The sequence below is a fragment of the Didymosphaeria variabile genome (assembly GCF_027946475.1).
Source record: "Didymosphaeria variabile strain IMI 356815 chromosome Unknown scaffold_6, whole genome shotgun sequence".
Taxonomy (NCBI): Eukaryota; Fungi; Ascomycota; class Dothideomycetes; order Pleosporales; family Didymosphaeriaceae; genus Didymosphaeria; species Didymosphaeria variabile.
In genome coordinates, this window is record NW_026611625.1 from 1,954,684 (window position 1) to 1,977,047 (window position 22,364).

Genomic DNA, 22,364 nt, shown 5'->3' on the forward strand with positions numbered 1-22,364 from the left:
TTATTAAGCTGTACGGTGCGTCGATTACTGTGAGCGAATCTGAAAGGACAGCGCAATCGGACCTGTCAAGTGCAACGAGATACTAGATCCCCACTCAAACTCCGTTCCAAAATGACGTTCGCTCTTCAATCAACACACATCTATAATTTAGCCTTCACTTCCGCAACCTTCACCAGCGCCCTTCCGTTCGTCAAGACAGTCTTGCCTCCCTCAACTCTGACAATAAACCTAATCTCCTCAAACCCACCCTCCTTCTCACCGGTCTGCCACATTTCCGTGATTAGCTTGTCCCCTGGCTTGACCGGCGCTGCGAACCGCGCTTGGAACTCCTTCAGATGCTCGGGCTTTGACTTGCCAAACTGCTGCAAGATAGCATGCGACGCCATATTCCAGCTGAAGAGACCATGAATGATTGGTCCGCCGAAGCCCATTTTTAAGCCTGGCTCGGGGGTCGCATGGAGAGGGTTGTAGTCGCCGTTGAGGCGGTAGAGGAGTGCAGTTTCGAGCGTGGTTTGTGTGATGCGAGTTGCGGTGGGTGGGGTGTTCGCTGGCGGGGGAAAGTTCACGGACTTCGGTCCTGGTCGCGCTGTTAGTCATTCCTCTTTTCGATTTGGAGAGCCATGGGAATGCTTCCGACTTACCCTTGGGTCCCCCCCAGCCACCCTGTCCGACGTAGAATCCACTACCGACTTCTCTGGTATACACCTCGCCGGACTGTGCGTCCACAAGCACCTTCTCCGTCTCCACCACGGTGCCCGGCTTTCCCTTATCGTATACGCCTAAAACTTTGCTCCTGACCTCGAACTTGCGGCCCTCACTGGTCACTGGAATGGGCTTCAGGAATTGGAGCTTACGCTCACCATCGAGCACATGCTTTGTGTCGAATTTAGGTACGCCTGCGATAGGCGTACTGTCCGAGCGCGCATAGAAGTCAATAACTTCGGAGTCGGTGTGCTTGAACGGGAGGATGATCGGGTAGGTCGGAAATGCAGCGAAGTTAGGATTAAGTTCCTATGTAATTGTGAGCAATGAGATCGGTCGCAGAAGCAGGTCGAACTGAAACAGAATGATAAGAAGTTATCTCCCTGTGAAGCGTAACTAGGAGCCACCGTACTTACATAGAGGAAATGCAGCTCGTCGGGGTATGTTGCACCAATGCTAGCCGCGAAGAGGAGTAGATCTCTCTTCTTCCATGCGACCTCGAAGGTCGGGAACTCAAATCCTACACCTGGTCCTCGTTCGCCCATTATCACTTGTTCAACGAGTATTGTATATGAGTCTAGAGAAGTCGAATGTCATGCACCTTCAGCGAAGAGAGAGTCGACAAGGTGACGGATAGCTGTATAGCCTCTTACGCGGGGCGGCAATAAGTCCTAGCTCATCGGTTTTTGCCGAGGTCGAATCGTACCCGCATCGTCAACCCTAGCCTAGCGTGCAAAGAGCTAGTGCAACCCGTACCTTGTACAATCTCAGCCAAGAAAGAGCGATATCGGATCGTATAGGAAAGATGCATGTTAAGGGCCGCTGTTGTTTTCTTGCGCAAGAGTCATGATGTGATTGCAACATCCTTATGGTGAATCACAGTGGCCGACACAAAGAACTGAACTACTCAGCGTAAACTCCTTAAATATTCACCTCCCGTATCGAGATTCAGGCTAGCTATACGTATACATTCACGTAAGGTGAGGTGCCTTACGCCATAGTATGTGTTTTTTATCTGTGAGTCGATACTCTCTGTATAGCTGTCTCCCATGTTGGCCGAGAACCAGTTCAGTTTTTAGTGTCGGCCGCTGGGAACGAAGAAGCTCAACAACAGTAACTACGAACAAACAGGATCGTATAGGTGGGTCAAACAGTTGTTTCAATAAAATCATGATGATCGATTTCCGCTTGATATGTACAATTCACGCCAAACGGCTTCATCAACTACCCCCACGAGACAGAAACGATGTGCGTTTGCAGGTAACACTATGCTCAACTTGCGTACTGTGAATTTGTAGCGACTAAGATATGGAGGAAAGCCTGGCCGAACCCAAAACCTATGAATGTTGATGAAAGTTCAGAATGCTCCGCATAATCACCCACGCAATGCTTCATGGAACCACAATTAACTCCAGGGTGTGTGCGTGGAAATCGATAGTGACGTCCGTTCCGAATAAACTAGATGGTATGCCGCGGCCCGAAAGAGTGATCCAAGCATAAATGCTTGGCCGAGAAGAAGAGACCAGCTATAAGAATAGCGTGGCGTATCCGCATCTATGGCAATAGATGCGTAGATCCATGCGTAGCAAATCGTACAGCCTCTTTCGAACTGTCGGGAAGGCGTGTCAATCTGGAACCTCATGCAGGCCGACATGCAGGGTATCTAGATCAAGCCTCAAAAAGTTGGGCAATTGGTATTGCCCATGGGTAAGGTTTCATAACACTGGTTGCAGCCACAAGTGGACTTGAAAAACACTTTTAGTGTGAGTACCTCGAGGTACAGAAGTGATGAACAAATCGAGGATATAGAGAAACGCTGTTGGATTAATGAGTGAGATTCATTAGACGTCGAAGTTTCCGTGATGGAATATGTCGTGATCGTTACTAGGGATGACGCCGCTCATGCGGTCGCCCCGTCCTGCGGGCTTGTCCCAGTTGATGTCATCCTTGTCGTCTTCGTCCATACGCTCAGGCTCGTGCTCCCGGTGCTTGTGGGCGAATTGTTGATCCATGGTGCTTTCGTCGACGAATGTGAAGCCTGCAAAGTTGGCTTGCATTGTCGGCGACAGCGGCGTCGATGCAGGGTTGACACCCGAGGCCAAGGCAGCCGCACGCGCGTTCAGAGATCCGTTTCCGTTCAGTGCGTTCGTGAACTCAGGATCGAAGTTCGAGACGTCCAGCTCTGACTTCAACTTAGGCTTGAATGGCGGTACGACATTCTTCTTGGACAAAGCATCCCAATCGATGTCCGCAAAGAAAGGGTGTGCCTTCAACTCCTCAGCATCGCGCGTGGCACCAAGTCTGTGCTTCGGGTTTCGGTTGAGTAGGCCCTTCACAAAGTTACGTCCCTCGGTGCTGAGGGCGTCTCGTGGGAATCGTACTTTTCCGAATGCGATGTTCTTGTACATTTGCTGGGTGTCTTCCGCGTAAAATGGACTCCAACCGCAGCACATCTCGAAGACAAGCACACCTAGAGACCAGAAGTCCACCATCTTGGTGTAGCCATGTTCGTCGAGAAGCACCTCGGGCGCCAGGTATTCGGTAGTACCGCAGAACGTGTTCGTGGTGGCATTCTCAGTCAAGTTTGCCTTTGAAAGACCGAAGTCACAAAGCGCAATGTGGCCCTTGGCGTCCAAAAGGATGTTTTCTGGCTTCAGATCGCGATAAACAATGTTGTGCTCGTGCAAATGCTGCAGAGCGAGGATGAGCTCGGCGATGTAAAACTTGGCACGGCCTTCCTGGAAACGACCTTCACGCTGAAGATGCCAGAAGAGCTCACCGCCAGACATGTAGTCTGTTACCAAGTAAAGGTCGGAAGGGGTCTGGAAAGAAAACTTCAAGCCAACGATGAATGGAGAGTCGGCCATTGCTGTTCGTACCAAGATGTTGCGTTCGCCAAGCGTATGAGCCACCTCTTTCTTCTGCACGATGACCTTCTTGGAAAGCACCTTCATGGCGTATATCCGTCGAGTGTCCCGCTTGCGTACTTGGAAGACCTGGCCGAACGTACCCTTCCCGATGAGCTTCAAGATTTCAAAATCCTCGGGACCGTAGTGCTTCTTGTCAGTCTTCTGGAAATTGATTCGAAGATGGATCTCTCCGGATACGTAGTCTTCCTCGCCGTCTCGCGGTTCAAGAGTAAACCATCCATCGTAAGGCTTTTCGTATTCTACTAAGTTGGGACAAAAGCGGACATGGCCAAGGAAGGCCTCGCCATTACTGCGGTCGTACACGGAAATGTCAATTTCCGAGTGGTCCCCAACGACATCGCTACACAGAATTAATTGATTGATACGACACACGCAGTAACTGCACCTACAAGATCGCCTCGTGCTCCCACTTTGGGTTAGTGACGTCCTTCAATGAGCCATTCTCACGTGGGTCTGAGCTGGTGCCGTTGTTGCTGCTCTGCCGACTTCGCATTGGGATCGCCATTGGCTTCCCAGTCTCACTGTCAGTTCGCTGAATAGCGAGCGGGTGCCGCTTGTCTTTGGCTGCATCGTTCCGCGGACCATCCGAGATGTATTCAGCCCATTGGAACTGACACACAACATACGGGTCGACGCTGGGTCGAAGATCCCTTCCTTCTGAGATGGCAAGGGACAGCTTGCCCTTCGGTGGGCCAACATCACCGGGTCCTCGCTCTCGGCTCTCTTTCTCCTTCTCCTTCTCCTTCTCCTTCGCCTTTGCGTTTGACGCGAGCGTGGTCTGAGACAGACTCGAGGTAGGCCGCTTGCCTTCCTGCGAGCGTGTGCGGGGTGTCTGAGGAGGCGTGGCCTGGTTATGCAGCGGCGCATAAGCGCCTTCTGTTAGCTTCTCCGTTTCTCCATCGTTCAACTGAGAGGTTGAGGGATGTCGGGAAGTAGAAGAAGCACTGGGCGTGGGGCTGGGCAGTGTGTTCGAACGCAGACGGCTAGCATCGGAATCCTTCTCTTTCGATGACGGCTCTTCGGTTTGAGGTGCAGATGCGGGGGAGGGGTTGACCGCAGAAGACTTCCGACGGGGTATCAAAGAATCACGAACCTGGCCAAAGTAACTGTGCAGGATACCTGGCAGTCGCTTATCGGTCGGATCGGGACGCGGGGTCGAGGCGCCCGGTGGCGTGGAGCTGTTGGAGCCTATCTGGTCATGGTCGTCGTCATTGCTCATCCTGTAGTTGGGCGTTAGAAACGCACTCGACGATGTCATGGTGGACGAGCGATGTAGGTGCACATGTGCGGCTGCGGGCGTGTGGTAGGAAGCGGGCGCGTAGCCTCGAGGGCCGGCATGGCATGAGCCTAAGCGACGCCGCACCTCTCGCTATTTGGGTTGGGCACACGCGCGCTGAGACGGCTCGCAAAGTCACAAGCGGCCTGCTTACCTCTGCATCGCAACCTGCCGCAGCAGATCGGCAGCCGTCTGGGAGTTTGTGCCGCCGGTCGAGGTCATGGTCGGCAACCAGTACGTGGGGAGGGCGCGAGGGATGGCGAAGCTGGACAGAGGCTTCAGTACACGAACGGCGGGCGGCACAAAAGGCTACTCTGGCGTGACACAACGTACCTGGAGAGGGTCGGGACGGCGGAGGCAGACTTGGAGTTGTGCACCGAGCGGCGGCGGGGTCGTGGGCGGGTGGGTGAAGGCGGTACGGGGATGCCAGTTGCACGTGAGACTAGAGCTGGACGAGTAGGTGCATTCCCATCGGCACCGCTGGACGATGGCGGGATTGCTGCGAAGGAGGCGGTGGATATTGTGATGGGCGGCGACGTGGAGAGCGGCGAGCTGCGCTGGCTGTGCTGGGTTGCGGGCTCACGGCGTTCACGCGTCATAATAATCAACCCGACCTGTCTGGCTGTCTGGGCGGCTTTTAACCAAAAACAGGCCGGTGCACAGAATCGAAAAACTCTGATGCGCTTCTATCGGGCCTTGCTAGGGGCGCCGCGTGGTGCCAGCAGGCAATCCGAGGCCCAATCGATCAATCAAGGAGGAAAGGGTCCACGGCGGTGAGGCCGGTACCTGGGGGGTGGTGGTAGTGTGCAATGGTACCTGGAGCGTGCACAGTTGGGTGATGAAGGGCAGGACAATTGTGGAATCGAGGGTAGGGGTTGTAGCGTCTGCTCGAGATGGCTTCGTCTGCACCGGGAAGGGCTGCGGAGATGATACGCTGCTCTGCTCGGCCAGCAGCCGCCTTTCTTTTGACTGCAGTGCGCATGCCTGTACGCCGCCTCAAGCGATGAAACACGCTGCCTTTGCCCTCCGGATTTTCACCGCCTCATCGTCATCTGCACACCGATGGACCGCGCTCCGGTAGGGCTCCCGGATTCCTGTTTCCCTTGTCGAGCGCCAAGAGGGCCTGCTCGCTGACGTCTACGGAGCCGCTTGCTGTCGCACGCAAATCACACATCCAAGGCCTCACTTCGGCGTGCCGCATTGCCTGCTCGTATTACTCTACCACGCCCTAGCGTTTCGCGTCCTCTCCAAATCAAACAAGAGCGCTCCACAAGGCGCAGGGGGCGGCAAAGGAGCGGGCTGCCGTTCTGCTCCGGTCGAGTTGCTGCACGCAATTGATTCGGCAGCTTATCCACAAATCGATGCATATCTAGGGAGCTTGGTTCCACCTGCAGCGCCTAACCTGGTGCCTTTGCAGTCCGCCAAAAGCGCCAGAGTCGCTCGTATGATCAGCACCCGACAGCTGCCATGCATCCGCCCAAAGTGGAAGTGCGCGAGACTGCGCAGACGCTCGAGTCCCAGACTCACTCAAACCATCGCATGCCGGGCCCAGGTGACAGCACTTGAGTGACCCATAGTCCGGACGGGACCTTCTGTGAACCATGTACGCACCGCGCTGGGCAGCGGACATCTGCCGCGCGCTTCGACGGATGGCGGGCCAAGTGTAAATCCGCTTAAGCGCTGCCGTCGCCCTGCATACACCAGTGTCGTTTTCCACGCCTCCCAGGCAACATCCACACAATACACAATCCACCACAGCAGCAACATGTCAGATCGCGAGTTCGGTGGCAACGATGACCTGTCGCTGCCCAAGGGTGCGCGCGCCCCAGCCAATCTTCGCAATCTTCTGCGACAGCTAACAGCGTGCAGCAACTGTGCAGAAGATTGTGACTGAGATCCTGCAGTCCGAGCCGGGCATGACCTTCGCGAAAGACTCGCGCGACCTGCTCATCGAATGCTGTGTCGAGTTCATCACGCTCATATCCTCCGAGGCCAACGAGATCGCGGAAAAGGATGCAAAGAAGACGATAGCATGCGAGCATGTGAAGCAGGCGCTGGAAGAGTTGGATTTCCACGATTACGTCCCAGCTATCTTGGAGGTCGCGGCGGACTACAAGAAGCAGCAACAGGTACGCGCGCGCACAGCACGAGAGCAGTTTTCTCGAGACAGTGGACGGGCCCAGTTGCTCCGGATTCATGATACACACAATGGCCTGCAGATGCTCTGTCGCTGAACTATAGGCCACCCTGACCGTGTTGCTGACATACTGCAGAATCGCGAGAAGAAACAGACGAAGATCGAACAGAGCGGCATGACAGAAGAAGAACTCATTCGGGCGCAAGAGGAATTATTCCGCAACGCGACAAACAAGTTCAACTCGGAGCCAACCTCTTGAAGCTGTTATGGTAGGGATTCACGGGTCGCTTCTTTCGGAGTTGGGGGGAACCACCACAGTGGTAACGGCAGGCGTTTGCACAAGCATGGCATGATACCTATATCTGAATTTCGTTTCGAATGGAAAAGAACCCCACCTATTGCAATGTCTCGGCATCACGCATTACCAGTGAACCGGCATATAGCTTCCCCGCTATTATGGGCTATGAAGTCATCACTGTGATCGGTGAAAGCACAATGCATGCGCATCGTCTGTTATCGCTATCACGAACCTAGTGCGAACGCGTGTTGGGCGAATGTGCCCCCCCCCCCCCCCCTCGCGTGATGTCCCACGCCAAGTCCCTCTGCGAATGACGTTGTTTCGTGCTGACCCCACCATGTCTCGATGCCGGGGATCAGCCGCATCCACGACGTCCGCGTTCGCGACCGCACCCACGCTGCACCCGCCGAACTTATCGCAGAGAACCCTAGCCGCAGTCAGACCGCCTCCGATATGTCTGGTCTTGAGGCTGCCCTCTTCAACTTGAAGGTACGGATCCGAACCTGCCCTTTCCCGTTGCCCACTAACGCCCACTAGTTCACGGCGAAGTCGCTGAACCGACAGGCGCTCAAGGCTGGGAAAGATGAACAAACCGAGAAAGCGAAGGTCGAGAAGGTCACTCTAACCAGCGCTTACCAGCGGGCAGCCTGCTAACATGTTTGACAGGCCATGAAGCAAGGCCATCACGACATCGCACGCATTTACGCCCAGAATGCCGTCCGTAAGCAGAACGAGAAGCTGAACCTCCTACAACTTGCCTCGCGTGTCGATGCAGTCGCCGGTCGGGTACAGACGGCAGTCACAATGCGCCAGGTCACCGGCAACATGCAAAAGGTGGTGAAGAGCATGGATGTAGCGATGAAGTCGATGAATCTGGAAAGGGTACGTGAACTCTTGGCATGCTACCACGTTGTAGCGTTCCCCCCCTTGAGGACGATTGCCCTAACGTTGGGTAATAGATAACGGCTGTCATGGACGGATTTGAGAAGAACTTCAACGACCTCGATGTTGTAGATGAATTTACACGCGAAGCTACCTCCTCAGCGACTGCAGTTGGAACACCCCAGGATGACGTTGATCGTTTGATGGCCCAAGCTGCGGATAAGGTCGGCGTTGAACTTTCAGCAGATCTGGAGGAGGCCACGCCGGCGAAGACGATCAAGACCGGTCCCACCGAACAAGAGGAGCAAGGCCTGAACGAGCGCCTCCGAGCACTGAGGAATTGAGGAACTATGTTGGATCGAGGCATTATGTTAGGAGTTATGGAGTCAGGCGCATAGATTCCAGTCTGTGTCCGGAGCGAATCTGCTCATTCTCATCATCCAAACAGCAATATGCCACTTCAGATATCGATTGTCTATAGCGCACTTGCAAGGAGATCAATACACGTGCTCAGAGCACAAGTATGCATTATTTGGCGAACAAGTCCTGTGCGTGCGTTTCGGTCTCAAAAGTAGATAATTCACCAGATGCCACCGAGCCTTCGTCGAACATGGCGAAGCTCACTTTCTCGATTTTTACCATTTGCGCCCGATAGACAACATCATTCGTTTCGCTATCTTCTCTCGTCGAGCTATGAATTGAACTTCGTTTGTCGGTCAGGGATGTATAGACGCGTAGGAGGCGGATACCTGAACCGAATGCTAGTGGGGCTCATTGCGGCAGGCACGCAATGATGTCGGCGCCATACAATCTTGTACAACAGCGTTTCACGTCCTACAACAACTCCAAATTTGCCATCATGTCAGAATCTGAAGAAATGGTCATCATATTAACAGGCGCTTCGAGGGGTAAGACAACGCTAATTTTCCACTTTCGAGGCTGTTCCTACCCCGCTATTGTCGACGTTCAGGTATCTCTGGCACGTTGTCATGTTAACATCCTTCTGTAGAACACTCAGATAGATCCCTGACTAGGCTCTGTAAGACCAACATGCTAACATTTTTCAAGGCATCGGCCTAGCAGCAGCCCATCACCTCCTCTCCCACTCGCACAAGCTTGTTCTCGTGTCCCGCACTGCATCTGCCCTCACCCAGCTTCGCGACCAGTACGGCGCCGACAAAGTCGAAGTTGTCGCCGGTGACCTTTCCGACCTCGCTATCGCCGACCAAGCGGTTCAAGTCGCGCATGACCGATTCGGTCGACTCGACGGACTCATAGTCAACCATGGATCGCTAGATCCTGTGAAGAAAATCGCAGACTCAAATGCTCAAGAGTGGAGCAAAGCATTCGATATCAACGTTTTCAGTGCAATTACTCTAGTAAGTGTGGTTGCGCGAATGGTGGAGTATCACGTCCGATGGCTGACTTGTGCGTTGTGGTATAGATCCAAGCTGCTCTGCCCTCACTTCGCAGAACTCAAGGCCGCATCATCCTCACATCCAGCGGAGCCGCTGTGAGCGCTTACCAAGGTTGGGGCGCCTATGGTGCGGGCAAAGCAGTGCTCAATCATCTTGCCCTGACACTCGCGGTTGAAGAACCCGACGTCACGACGATATCTATTCGCCCGGGCGTTGTCGACACTGAGATGCAGCGAGAAATCAGAGAGCTGCACAACAAGACCATGAGCGTTGAAGATGCCGCAAAGTTCGCTGGACTTAAGACGAATGGGGGTTTACTAAAGCCGGAGCAGCCGGGGCATGTTATTGCGAAGCTTGCGGTGGCTGGGGGAAAGGATTTGAGTGGGAAATTCTTGAGTTGGAACGACGAGGCCCTGGGGATCTTTCAAGACGTGGCTTAAGTGTACTGTTAGGGAGGCAGGCCTATTGTGGCGGGCCTACTTGATGCCCGTGTACAGCCAACGTCACGTTTTATCGGCCAATTAAAGGCTCAAAATGTGATAAATTTGACTGTTTAGACGCCTTACGAAATTTCTAGTTAGGTCTGAAGTTTCGACGCTCCCATTTTGTGTGTGACAGCAACCCTCACTTCATTTGTTAAGACAATAAGGAAAGATTTCAAATTCCTAGCAATACATAGATATGACAGCTAATACAGCAGGTAGGCGCGTCGGTATGAATCCCTGTAGCGCTCTCTTTCGCTTGCTCCCCTGATAATAGGTAATTTGTGTTGCAAGTCAACGATATCTGCTAAGAAGGCGCAGGATTTACGCTACAGGGATCCAAGCCAACGCGTCTACATCCTGTACGTCCCTCAAAAATCGTGCGCTCCGAGGGCCGCAGCTACGAAACGTGACCAAAGCTCCACAGTGCACACACAATGACTTGCCGGAATTTGAATTAGCCTAGAATAGTACCTATGTAGTATCTACAATATGAGCTGAACGCAGGCGGCAGACTTATAGAAACAATTAGATAGTACCTCAGTCTTCCATTGCCTCATACCAATTCGGCACTGTCGGTATGTGTAAAAAGTCTACAGTGGCAGCGTGATACCCTCCGTTCGTGTCACCGCAGGATGCGAAAAGAAGGCCAAGTCAAGACTCAACCACATGGCAAAAAAGGTTTGGACTTGCTGGGAATCGAACCCAGGACCTTTCGCAAGCACATTTGGATTATGCGAAGCGAACATTATACCCCTAAACCACAAGCCCCGTTGTCTGATCTGATGAAAAGATTTGTACACTACCAAATATATCCTCAACGATTTGCGGTAAGCTTCTTCTGGTCCAAGCTATCTGGTATCAGTATCTGCGTCCCTAGTCGATAGTGGCCGACAGATTGTGTGGCACTGGAGCAGTCTATGTGGGGTTTGGTACCAGGGGCAGAGAACTTGGTTTGGGCGGAATTGGCCGAGCGCCTGGCCACCTCGAACGACATCAACTCGATTGCCTAGATGAGGGTCCGAAAGTAATGTGGTTTTGATGGTTTTGAGATGTTGGAATTATTCTTTACGGGTTTCGAATGATACTCTGGTCTGCACCGTGGAAATGCGCGAAAGAGTCCATGCGCATCAAGGGGTCAGATTCAGAAACCTCAAGACGAGACCGTGCATCAACTACATCACCATCAAACATAGAGCGCTCATTCCATCACGAAAAATCCTCACATGCACACTCTTCCGAGACGGTTCAACAGCAGATTGTATCACAACTCCTGCACACCAAAAGAATAGTGGCAATGACGTCAATCATAACATTTCATCTCGAGGCTATCGCTGCCTCTGTGCGAGCCTTTCCAATTCGCAGTTGCAGCTCTCGTCTATCTCGCTCACTCATTATGCGTGAGTGGCTTTATGATATCATTCCCACCATCTCCCTACTCAGTCATCAACCCCTCATTTCTTGCTCGTCGTCTCGTCAGCGTGCTTCTCCAGCGGGTGCGTCGGGTTTGAGCTGAGTCCGGCCTTCTGGTCCTCGTTCGCTTGCTTGGTGCCCTGCGAGGGAGCCGCGCCTTGATCGTTGATGTTGGAGGCGGGAACGTCTTGCTGCTGAGCACCGGTCTGCTTCTCCGGCTCGGGGGACTGGCGGCCAGCGTTGGGAGCGGACATTTTATTCTACTTCACCGTTAGAGAGCTACATGTGCTAGATTCAGACCGAAGTTCATACTGTTTATGAAGTTTTGTCGGGGGACTGTAAGAGCTCGTTAGCTACATGGACATCACATTTGTGCATAACGATATACGTCTTCTGATGGGTCTTTTGGCAATTCTGGCAGACTTACAAGCTTTGATGGTATTTGAAGGTTCGAGATGTTTTGAAGAGTCGTTCAGAAGTCAATGAAGCTTGCAGACCACGCGCGAGCCCCGCGCTTTTCATCCATTGCTGCCCCACGGCATACGTCATGGTACAAACAGTCTTGGCGCCCGGCCAATCTCAAATCGGGCTCCGTCTACGTCAACCTTCATTAATATGCGCTGACGAGCAGCGGCCTCATGCTGATAGAACAGAAAAGCCGCTCCGGTATATACGTATGTCGTACGCATCAAATCAAGCAGTGGGGCTTGTGGCTTGGGGGTAGAAAGTCCAAATATAGCAGCTGATAATGTACATTGAGACTCTATCTGGCCGGCGTCTGCTTCACATACCGATTGCCTCAGATACTGGTTACCAGTTGCACTCAATCGAGCCTTTCCCAGGAAGACCTTCTCTGCGGCAAACGCAATGGGAGCACAATGTCACGCATGGGCCGGAAACGAATGAAGTAGCAATACCTGTTCCACTGGATATACGCAAAGAATTCAGAAGCCAAGCCTCACATCAATTCAATTTGCCCATCTCCAAATCTCCTTCACCAAGATCTTCTTCGTCGTCCCACCCCTGTCCCTTTAATCGTTTCCCGGCCCAGAGCCCTACTGCCGTGGACGCACTCGCCAACAAGAACCACCCCTCAAACCACCTCTCTGTAAATGCTGGCTCTAGCGGCGCACCTAGCGCTTCCGAGATAGCGCTCTTCATTTCCACGGGCAAATTACTTCGCAACAGGAGCGCGGAGCTGATCACATAGGTAGCGGCAATTTGCGAAATCAGTAAAGCAAAGTTGGCTTGGGCGTGATGAAGAACACCGGGGAGTACGCGCGCGAAAAGGAAGAAAGTCTGTACGACGCTGTTGAAGGATGCGAGGAGCATGATGCCGGAAAGCAAGAAGGATATAGTGCGACTCCAGGCCACGCGGTCTATTGCGGGATCCCAATGCTTGGCTAATATCGCGAGGAAGTTGTTGATCGGGTCGGTGTTTGAGAAGCTTGTGTTTGGTGATGAGAAGCGTCTTAGAGTCGTGAATGTCGTCGCTGTGATTCTGTAGAAGCAATAGACGGAGAAAATCAGCGAGACGAGGTTTAACAAGCGTCCATGAACGGTGTGTGAGCGGATTTGAGACTGTCGCCGGTTCTGTAGGATAGACAAGGAGTTTTGAAGTGTGTTGCGCATCGTTTCGAGGCCTTGGATTTCGAGCTGCAATGTGTTTCGTTCTATAATCTCAGGGTTCCCGCGAAGGCTGCCCACCATACGGGTGACGAACCCTTCTTTGGGTGTGTCTGAGAGTTTTCGCTGTACAGCGCGAAGTCGACTTTCCTTCGTTAAAAGCATATCATTTGTAGCATCAAGTCCGGCTTGTTTACGAGCGACATCTGACTCGGTGACCTATCGGTAGCAGTCAGTTCCCCACGACTTGTCCGGTGCCTTCGCGAAGATTACATACCAGGCGGTACTTTACACCAAATGTCTGCCAGAGCGAACTCACAGCAGCGAAGCCAGCCAGCGACGCCATCAAACTTATGCCAATAACGCCAATTCTTTCTAGACAACCTTCACTGAAAGTATGTTCATGGATGTATGACTCCTCGTGCAAAAACGTTCCCAGCAACCCTCTGCCCAGGTACCAAAATCCCGCAAGCCATGCCGCCAGACCCGCAATGTCCAAGAGCCATGCCAGCTGACGCTGACCTCTCTGTGACCCGCTCAACTTGCGTCCCGAAACCACTGAGTGTATAATTAACGCCGGTGTAAGGACGATGATCAAAAACAATAGCGACGGCAGCGTGACCTTGAGCGCCAGCGTTCGCGTTGCGCGATTGACGGTGTTCGAGATCTCGCAAAGGATAAGCTCGACGAGCACGGCCGATAGCGCAATATTCGTAGAGAAAGTCGCGCTGGCAACCGTACGCGCTGTTATGCGCAGTTTCTTAGATATCAACGTCTTCTCGCGCCATGCGAAGCCTGGTAGTTGCGCATCGTGGTGGGTCTTCAGAGGCGCATGGCCAGATAGCAGCGGGAAGAGCTTATGCGACACGGCCACGGCGACAATAAAAAAGGTCGCCACGAATGGCAGCGCGGAAACGGCCATAGCGGATGGGCTTCGTTTCTTCACCCAGTCGGGGCTGCAGGCATCGCAGTCGTCGTCGTCGAGCGGGAGCATCAGGTGTATGTGGCTGTTGTGTAGGCAGTTGCGTCACTGCCGCTACGTCGTCGTTGGAAGGCTGCGCGTGCGCTCGATGAATTCACCATGTGGGCTGATTCGATGGTTCATGACAGTGTTTCCACAAGCCAACAACCAAGCACATCTATCCAACGTCGGGACTGTCAGAAGGAACGCGCGGAACGTGTTTCGGGTTATCATTACGTTGCCAAGCGCACCCCACGCTGTTCCGTCATCCATGCCCTAGAGCAGATCTCCCTAGGGCTCCCCTAGACACGGCACCCATGAAACAGTTCACGAGACCAAGTGACAGTCAGATCCCCAGGCAGGGCACTATAGGATGCCCCGCAGCAATCACATCTTGTATCACTATCGAACAAGCCTGAGAACTGAAAAGATACGAATAGTGACGTACTATGGGTCGGTCAACTAATCCAGGAAATATAGTACTCTGCCTACTTAGTATAGACTGTTATTCGAAACAAGCAAGATGAGTGTGCATAGGTCTTGCTAGTATGGTACGATCACCTATACGAAGGTGAGACTTTGCCTGGTATGGGCAGACTTGTTTATGCTATCTATTCGATTCCCTGAAATGCATTATTCATGGCTCCGTTTGATTGATAACCTCGCGTGCATGAGGAGCTCGTAACGGGGCATGACTGGATCTGTGGGTTTTGTGATGCAGCAATAGGACGCCCTAGAATGATTGCTAATGTTGGGTGGACTGAGCGGCTTTGGATAGCTCCTCTGCCTTGGATAGCTCCTCTGCCTTGGATGGCTCCTCTGTCTCCTCATATTTCGGTTATGTGGCAACTGCCTCGTTCCAGTTGGGGTCCACCTCGCTGAGCTCCGTTTCTTTGATCTCGGGCACTGCCCTCTGAACCTCTTCGGCAGACCTCGCGCTCTGCGCTTCCCCAGCCTCTCTCTCAACATCTACGCCTAGACCTAGAGCAGCGGTAGGTACGCCACCATCATCTTCATCATCGCTAATGCTCGAATCTGATATCTCGGGACTTTCGAGATTTTGCAGCTCCGGGCTCTTCATGACAACGCCGGGGCTCTTCAGGTCTTGGTCTGCGATGGTTCGGTCCAAGTTCACAGGAACTGTCTGGGATTGCACCAAGGGACTTCCTCCTAACGGTCTATATCCAATCGCCGCGGCTACAGCGGCGGCCTCGTCTTCGGACGCCTGCCGTGAGTCGTCTACATTGAAGCTACGAGCATCGGTGTCGATCAGGTGGCCACTCTTTTCCAACAGATCCTTGTAGGAGTGTCTGTTCGGGTCTAGAGCACGTTTATTCCGTGCCTTGTTACGCTTCGACGAAGGACGCACAACAATAACGGGCACAGGTGAGTGCTGAAGGCAGTACTTGGACACTGATCCGGGGAGCAGACCCTGGAAACCACCTAGACTCCGGCCTCTGGTGCCGACTACGAGAATTGCTGGCTCATACAGATTGATCTAAATGCAATCAGTCTCGCGCCATCGACGCACCGTATCTTGACTCACCATGTCGTCAATAACAGTATTCACCTTGCCCATCGCAAACTCCAGAACCAAATTGATAGCTTTGTTCTCGTGGTTCTTCGCCTGCACAGACTTCATCAAAGCCTCTGCCTCCGCACGGTAGCGACCCTTTTCGACGCTTCTGTCGCTGGCTATGGTGTCGTCTTTTTCCACCACCCTCAAGCACACGACCTCGTCACCGTCGTCCACCAACTCGTCTATTAGCCATTGCAGCGCATAATCCGAATAGTCGTTGTCATCGCAGCCGCACAGAAACGTTCGTGAGCGTTTAGTGTACTCGTAGTCCTTGTGCTTGGCTATAAGCGTGAATGAGGTCTCTTCAATGAAGTCGGCCGGTTTGTCGAATGTATCGAAGGACACGCGGGGTTGGAATACACTGGGTATTTGTCAGTAGAATGTCCCGTCAACAGAAGCAACTATGAGGAACATAAGAGGCTCCCAAGCCTAGTGCTCTCCCCTAGAGCTGCCCGCAAGCGGTGGGGCATACTCCGCCATGGTCGTCGGTCATTGAAGGTGAGGGAAGGAATGACGATAACAGCGAATGGCGAAGCCAGGTGCAGGAACGTGCTCTTATGCTGGGGCGGTCTGCACGAGGAGTGGTAGCGAGCCAATACTTACGGGGGAGGAGGAGGTGACGATATGCGGCGTCTAGGCTGGCCACGGCGCGGGCTGCCTCTGGGGTGCGACCTGCTGGCATGCGCCTTGAATGAAATCGATGGGCGGCGTGAGGGGTCCTCCGAGCCTGCTGCTGCCATGGGCGGCAGCCGTGGGCTCACCGTCTGGCCCGGCGTCGAGCTTCGAGGTCGGGGAGGCGCTGGAGAGGCATTCCGCGATTGCGACGTGGGGGACACGCCGCTCATCCTGGTATTTGATCAGATCAGGTCGCAAAGGCGTATGCCAGACCACGCCGGCCGGAATCCTTGCGTGCAATCGTGCGCTCCGACAAGTGACGATGCTGCTGTGCTTCGGCTTGGCGCGGGGCGTTTAAGCGGGCGCGGGGATCGTGCGATTGGCGACGGAAAGTGACGCTGAGGAAGTTGGTGGTCCGACGGCGCTTGGGGATTGTTATGGATCGAGGCTCCGTCTAGGCGCTGTTCCCAGCTTATTTGTTCCATGTCGCGCCCAGCACGCCTGCCGCGCCGAGAGCTCCAAACGGACGGCATCGATGCTGGGCAAGCGTGGAGACATGGATGGCGCTGCAAGACGACATGCAGGTGAGGTGGTGGTCGTCAGCAACCAGACACGTCATTGTGTCAAACTGCAGCACGACAGCCATCCCATGCACTACTTGGGTGCTTGTTGACACTCCAGAATACACGTTCAGGGCTTGGCAGCGTACAATGAGGCACCAGTAACCGTCTTTGAGAGTGCAATGGCTTCTACTAGAACCTAACTAACTGAACCAACGAATCGCGCCCATGTCCTCCACTACGATAGAGACTTGAGCTCTCCCTCCTTCAACTTGCCAGCGCCTATCAACTGCTTGACCTCGTCCTGGTAGACTTGCTTGATCGCATCGGCACCCTTCGCCCCGTTCAGTTTGGCCGTCAGCGCGGCAATCTCTTCGTTGTCAAGCTTGGTAATGAGGGCATCAACATCGTTGAGCGCGCTGTCGATCTGTGAGGCCGGGGCATCTCCAGCTCCATGGAAGTAGTTGGCATCCTTGACAGCGCCGCGAATGACACGCTTGTTCTTCTTCGCCGCGTTCTTGGCAGCCTCCTTAGCCTTCTTGCCCTCAGCCTTCTGTGCCTTCTCAGCGGCCTCCTTCTCAGCCTGGAGTTTAGCCTCCTCTTCTTTGGCCTTGGCAGCATCCTCAGCGATGCGCTTCTGCTCCGCCTCCTTTTCAAGACGACGCTTGTTCTTGTGAGCGTTCTCCTGCTGGCGGAAGAGCTTAATGCGCTCGTCGAGGGCCAAACAGTCGTCAACAAGCTTCCTCAAGCGCGCAGTGTCCTCAGTCTTCTTCTTGCGCCTAGCGTTCTGGTTCTTGCGCTCAACGTGGCGCTTCTGATCTCGGTTCTCGTTGTCATCAGGAACGTCCTCGTCGAGGTACTCAAAGGTTCGCCAACTGTCGAAGTTGTACCAGAAGTTGTAGAAGTTCTCAACATCCTCTTTGTTGCTCTTCTCGTTACCAAGCTTCGGCACAGGCTGCTTGTTCGAGAAACGGCCTTCTGCATCAAAGACCTTGCCCCAGAGCTTGTAGAAATTACCCTTTTTCGTCTCCGACTTCGTGGGTGGCTCAACGTCCGCCGCCTCGTCAACAGAGTCAAACTGTTTCCTCTTGACGGGGTCGAGAAGAACTTCAGTAGCCTTCTGAATACACTTGAAGAATTGATCGTCCTCGGTCCCACCCTTGGCGGCCTTCTTGTCGGGGTGGTGCTTGAGGACCTTCTTGCGGTGGGCACGCTTGATCTGATCTTCGGTGGCGCGCCATCGGTACCTCGTGATCCCAAGAACAGCGTAGTGGTCCTGGCCCTTCCAGTCCTTAGCCTCGCGCTGCAGCATCAGTGGGTCCTCAGGTTCGCTGATCTCGCCCTCATCATCATCCTCGATCTTCTTCACGTTCGCCTGAGCCTGGATGCGGTCGTCCTCGGAGAAGGTGCGCTTGTGTCGCTTCTACAAGTGCACAGCAATTAGTTTTGTTCAGGATTGCTCAAAGTAAGACGTACCCTGCGCGCGTGGGCGAGGAAATGGGGGCCGACAGGCTCGATGTTGCGGTCAGTCGCATGGCTGAGGTGCCCGATAGGCTTGAAGTCTTTCTCCGCGGTCCAACCCGCAGGCAGGACTGGCAGAGGCAGGTTAATCTGTACAGACGCCGATGCCATGATGTATCTGTTGCGGGGTTGCAAGAAGAGCGTCTCGCGAAAGATTAATTTTGGCGACACCATGGATCCGACTTAACCGAAGCAGTGGCTAGCGTGGAGACCCCTGCAGCCCCAGACGTACGTACGTCTCACACGCGGTACACTTTGGCCGTGCAGTGGACACTTGGATCATGGCAATCCCATAGATATTAGACCCGATCTCTTCTATCTCCGACCTCATAATCTATTGCGAACATGTTCCAAGGCTTTCAGGTATTGGTGTTCTTGTAGTTTCGCGATCACAACTAACCGTAGACTCCCAGCGCATCAAAGGTGCACTCGATGCCCGAATTGCTGAAGAGCAAGCAAAGCAGCGGGCTTCTGCCCAGGCATCGCGGTCACGGTCAGGCTCCACTTCGAAGCGGTCGAATTCGCGCAATCTTTCGCCGTCGAAGCGCCCACTCAAAGGAAAGGATGGCGACAAGGCAGCGCCCACAGGGAAAGGTCCCGATCCCTCAGAGTTCGATCCGGAATTTGTCATAGGCGAAGACGATGAGCAGCCGAGTAGAATAGGGACTCCGCGCCCGAAGGAGAAAGCAGAGGGTGGAGAAACAGCAGGAGCAAGTGAGGACAAAGAGAAGGAGGAGGAGGATGGAGAGGCCGAAGCTGCGGAAGAAAAGGCACTACCAACACCTGAGATAGCGCCGGAAACAAGAGCTCGGCTGAGGAAACTTGACAAGCTCGAGCCAAAGTATTCTGGTCAGTGGAATCGTTTGCTCAGCTTGTCGCATCTAACCACCATGTAGAGTTGCTTCGCTCCTATCGCATTGCCCACGCCCGGGTTAGCCTCATCGAATCCTTCGAAGCTTCTCTCCGCGAGAATACCCCGTTGACGTCGATCAGCGAACCTGCGGAATTTGTAACATATCTCGGCCAGCTAAACGTCAAAAGCGACATGCTCATGGAAGAGCTTAAGAGGGTTTCCAAAGAGCGGGACGAAATGAACAAGAAGCTGGAAGAAGCGGAAAAGGAGGCGAAGGAAGCATCTGAAGAAGCAGGGAAGTTACAGGCGCAGATTGAATCGAACGAAACACTGAAAGACGATTCGACCGTCCAGACACAATCCGTTGCTCCGTCATCCTCATCCAAATCCTCCAAAAGGACCGAAGCGACGGAGGACAACGATGAATTCTTTTCCTATGATAGCGAGCTGCCGCGACTGCAATCGCAGCTAAAGGAAAGTGAAGAGAAGGCCGAAAAGCTTGATGAAGAGAATCAATCGCTGAAGAAGGAGCTATCTGTAGCACAGGAGTCGGCAGAATCATTCATGAAGAACCTCGAGACCACAACAAACGATTTGATCACCTTCAAGGATCAGTACACGCGCGCGCAAAAGGAGACCGCCGAGCGCCAGAAAGAGCTTGATTCGACGATCGACGACCTTCAGAGCAAGCTTCAAAATGCCGAACAAGATCTTGGAAAGCAGAAAGATGGCTATAGCGCGCAAGAGAAGACCCTTGCGGATCTCCATGCAAAGCTGGACGCGGCATCAAAAGAGCTTGAAGAGCTACATTCCACCCGGGGAGAAGAGCTCGTGGAGAGTTATCATTCAGATGCCTTGAGGAAGCAAGTGGAGCATCTGGAAGGTGAAATTGTGAACCTCCGTGATACTCAATCCAAGACAGAGAAGCGCAACGAGACGCTCAATGGTTTGGTAAACAACTTGCGCGACCAGTTGAAAGACGCAGAATCGGAACGTGACAAGACGCAAAGCGAACTGGAGCAGGCTTACAAAGATCTTGCAGCTGCTTCGAGTCAGAAGTCCGTGAACGAGGCTGAGGCATCTACGCCAGTACCCACACCTGTTACGGACGCCGGGACTTCCTCCAAAAAGAAGAACAAGAAGAAGAAGAAGGGTGGGAAGGCTGCCAATGGGGCTCCCTTGGAGAAGACACCAAGCGAGGCTGACGACTCTAATGGACTTTTGAGTCCTAGTGCTGCTGAGGTTCTCCCGTCCCAGTTGGAAGACGCACAGAAGACCGTCTCACAGCTCAGGTCAGACTTGGAAGCAAAGATTGCTGCGATCGAGCGTCTGGAGACCGAGGTCACGGAAAAGGGCAATTCCATTGACAACTTGAAAAAGAAACTAAAGGACGAAGAAGCAATGCGAGAGGAGATCGAGACTCTGTAAGTCCAGTCCTCTCAAAAGCCTAATGCAATCACTAATTTCGATCCAAGGAGGCAGGATCTGCTTGACTTTGGCTCGGAGCACACGGAGGCGAAGGACCAGGTAAAGCAATTACAGGCGGAGAAGACGGCTCTAATGGAGAACCTTGCAAAATTAGAGAAGGAGATCGCAGAGCTACGCACTGGCACATCTGCCCAAGAGAGTTCGGAGCAAGAAAAGAAGGCTTTGGCGGTAGAGTTCGAGGAGCTCAAAGCCAAGGCTAATTCTTTGCAGACTGATCTATCTGTGGCGGAACAGCTCGCTGCTTCAAGATTTAAGGAACTTACGGACATGAGAGATGTCTTGCAGAAAGCTCAGCCGGAACTTACGTCGTTGCGCAAGGAGGTTACTGAATTGCGAAGCGCCAAGGAAGAGCTTTCCATCAAATCATCGGAAATGCGTCGTCTGGAGAGCCGTGAAAAAGACCTCAAATCCGAGATCGTGGCTTATCGAACTCGAGTCTCTGACAAGGATGGTGACATCAAAACCCTGAACGACAAGGTCAGACAAGAAACAACACAGAGGCTTGCGCTGGAGGAAACCAACCGGAAGATCCAACGTGACCTTCAGAAGTCCGAGAGCGATCGTAACGACGCCATCGAAAACCGTGAGAGACTCACCAAGGAGCTCACCAAGGCGCAAGAAGACCTTAAGAAGTCCCGCGCAACACTTCGAGACCTGGAGCAGCAGGTCGAGAAACTGCAGCGCGAAGCCGGCGGTCTGCACGATGAGATTCAGCTCAAGTCTGCTCAGTATGCAAGCGCACAGGACCTCATGAATAGCATGCAAGATCAAAGTTTGGAAATAGGCACGCAGATGAAGGAGGTACGCGCTAGAAGCGAAAGCCTAGAGGAAGAGCTTGCGGACGCACACCGATTGCTCAGCGAACGCAGCCGTGAAGCTGAAACCATGAGGAGGCTTCTTGCAGATGCGCAGGGTCGAGCCGATGCGCGCATCAGGGAGATGCAAGATCGCCTTGACATTGCGATTGAAGAGAGAGAAAGAGCTGAAGAGCAAGCTAGCTCATTTGGTCGACGACGTGCCCGTGAGCTGGAAGAGCTCAAACAGAAAGTCCGTGATGCAGAGCGTGCAGTCATACGGGCCCAAGAAGACAAGGAAGACCTGGCTTCATCCGAAAAAGAGCTCAGACGCCAAAAAGAGGACTTTGAACGACGAGCAACACAAGCCAACGACGAAGCTGCCGAGGTACGTGCGGCACTCAGCCAGTTGCGCGATGCTCTGGACGAGAGCGAGAAGCAGGCGCGTGACCTGGAGAAGGAGAAGGTCGAGCTGCGACGTGCGTTTGATGAGACGCAGAACCGACTCGAGAAGCTGCAGAAGTCGAGCAAGAGCATGTCAGATGAGCTCAGAGCATTGAAGATGCGTGCACCAGAATCAAACGTGCAGTCATCGAGGTCTTCGCTCGAATCATCAAGATCACGCATCGCATCTCCAACGCCCAAGGGCGGAGCGCCCACTGCGCAGGCTGGCGACGGAGCCGTGGACTACGTCTATCTGAAAAACGTGCTGTTGCAGTTCTTGGAGCAGAAGGACAAGAAGTACCAGCAGCAGCTCATTCCCGTGCTGGGGATGCTCCTGCACTTTGACAAGTAAGCGACATGTTGAGATAGTAGTTCCTATTACTGA

At 53.4% G+C, this 22,364-nt stretch overlaps 10 protein-coding genes and 1 non-coding gene across 11 annotated transcripts; 4 read left to right on the plus strand and 7 right to left on the minus strand.

Annotated features, from left to right (window-relative positions):
- Positions 1 to 140: 140 nt before the first annotated feature.
- On the minus strand, positions 141 to 1,247 carry N0V89_008562 (uncharacterized protein; the record flags this gene model as incomplete). Its single annotated transcript, XM_056217316.1, has 3 exons — positions 141 to 577; positions 642 to 1,011; positions 1,119 to 1,247. The coding sequence occupies 3 exons, from the start codon at positions 1,245 to 1,247 to the stop codon at positions 141 to 143; spliced, it is 936 nt and encodes a 311-aa protein (XP_056068872.1).
- Positions 1,248 to 2,543: 1,296 nt separating this feature from the next.
- SCH9 (Serine/threonine-protein kinase) lies at positions 2,544 to 5,507 on the minus strand (the record flags this gene model as incomplete). Its single annotated transcript, XM_056217317.1, has 4 exons — positions 2,544 to 3,972; positions 4,022 to 4,852; positions 5,063 to 5,173; positions 5,242 to 5,507. 4 exons carry the CDS (start codon positions 5,505 to 5,507, stop codon positions 2,544 to 2,546), a joined length of 2,637 nt encoding a protein of 878 aa, XP_056068873.1.
- Positions 5,508 to 6,673: 1,166 nt separating this feature from the next.
- On the plus strand, positions 6,674 to 7,304 carry NCB2 (negative cofactor 2 transcription regulator complex subunit ncb2; the record flags this gene model as incomplete). Its single annotated transcript, XM_056217318.1, has 3 exons — positions 6,674 to 6,722; positions 6,778 to 7,037; positions 7,182 to 7,304. 3 exons carry the CDS (start codon positions 6,674 to 6,676, stop codon positions 7,302 to 7,304), a joined length of 432 nt encoding a protein of 143 aa, XP_056068874.1.
- A 492-nt stretch (positions 7,305 to 7,796) lies between these two features.
- On the plus strand, positions 7,797 to 8,569 carry N0V89_008565 (uncharacterized protein; the record flags this gene model as incomplete). Its single annotated transcript, XM_056217319.1, has 4 exons — positions 7,797 to 7,832; positions 7,881 to 7,958; positions 8,010 to 8,225; positions 8,303 to 8,569. The coding sequence occupies 4 exons, from the start codon at positions 7,797 to 7,799 to the stop codon at positions 8,567 to 8,569; spliced, it is 597 nt and encodes a 198-aa protein (XP_056068875.1).
- A 446-nt stretch (positions 8,570 to 9,015) lies between these two features.
- N0V89_008566 (uncharacterized protein) lies at positions 9,016 to 10,083 on the plus strand (the record flags this gene model as incomplete). Its single annotated transcript, XM_056217320.1, has 3 exons — positions 9,016 to 9,133; positions 9,294 to 9,604; positions 9,670 to 10,083. The coding sequence occupies 3 exons, from the start codon at positions 9,016 to 9,018 to the stop codon at positions 10,081 to 10,083; spliced, it is 843 nt and encodes a 280-aa protein (XP_056068876.1).
- Positions 10,084 to 10,809: 726 nt separating this feature from the next.
- Positions 10,810 to 10,896, minus strand: N0V89_008567. The gene has a single exon. It is a non-coding gene; the product is annotated as a tRNA-Ala (tRNA).
- A 683-nt stretch (positions 10,897 to 11,579) lies between these two features.
- On the minus strand, positions 11,580 to 12,149 carry N0V89_008568 (uncharacterized protein; the record flags this gene model as incomplete). Its single annotated transcript, XM_056217321.1, has 2 exons — positions 11,580 to 11,798; positions 12,144 to 12,149. 2 exons carry the CDS (start codon positions 12,147 to 12,149, stop codon positions 11,580 to 11,582), a joined length of 225 nt encoding a protein of 74 aa, XP_056068877.1.
- Positions 12,150 to 12,501: 352 nt separating this feature from the next.
- N0V89_008569 (uncharacterized protein) lies at positions 12,502 to 14,158 on the minus strand (the record flags this gene model as incomplete). The annotated part of the gene is made up of 2 exons (XM_056217322.1): positions 12,502 to 13,383; positions 13,442 to 14,158. The coding sequence occupies 2 exons, from the start codon at positions 14,156 to 14,158 to the stop codon at positions 12,502 to 12,504; spliced, it is 1,599 nt and encodes a 532-aa protein (XP_056068878.1).
- An 805-nt stretch (positions 14,159 to 14,963) lies between these two features.
- On the minus strand, positions 14,964 to 16,184 carry N0V89_008570 (uncharacterized protein; the record flags this gene model as incomplete). Its single annotated transcript, XM_056217323.1, has 3 exons — positions 14,964 to 15,623; positions 15,672 to 16,065; positions 16,177 to 16,184. 3 exons carry the CDS (start codon positions 16,182 to 16,184, stop codon positions 14,964 to 14,966), a joined length of 1,062 nt encoding a protein of 353 aa, XP_056068879.1.
- A 933-nt stretch (positions 16,185 to 17,117) lies between these two features.
- Positions 17,118 to 18,511, minus strand: zuo1 (Zuotin; the record flags this gene model as incomplete). Its single annotated transcript, XM_056217324.1, has 2 exons — positions 17,118 to 18,302; positions 18,356 to 18,511. The coding sequence occupies 2 exons, from the start codon at positions 18,509 to 18,511 to the stop codon at positions 17,118 to 17,120; spliced, it is 1,341 nt and encodes a 446-aa protein (XP_056068880.1).
- A 234-nt stretch (positions 18,512 to 18,745) lies between these two features.
- On the plus strand, positions 18,746 to 22,331 carry IMH1 (Golgin imh1; the record flags this gene model as incomplete). Its single annotated transcript, XM_056217325.1, has 4 exons — positions 18,746 to 18,763; positions 18,814 to 19,249; positions 19,297 to 20,677; positions 20,729 to 22,331. The coding sequence occupies 4 exons, from the start codon at positions 18,746 to 18,748 to the stop codon at positions 22,329 to 22,331; spliced, it is 3,438 nt and encodes a 1,145-aa protein (XP_056068881.1).
- Positions 22,332 to 22,364: the final 33 nt, after the last annotated feature.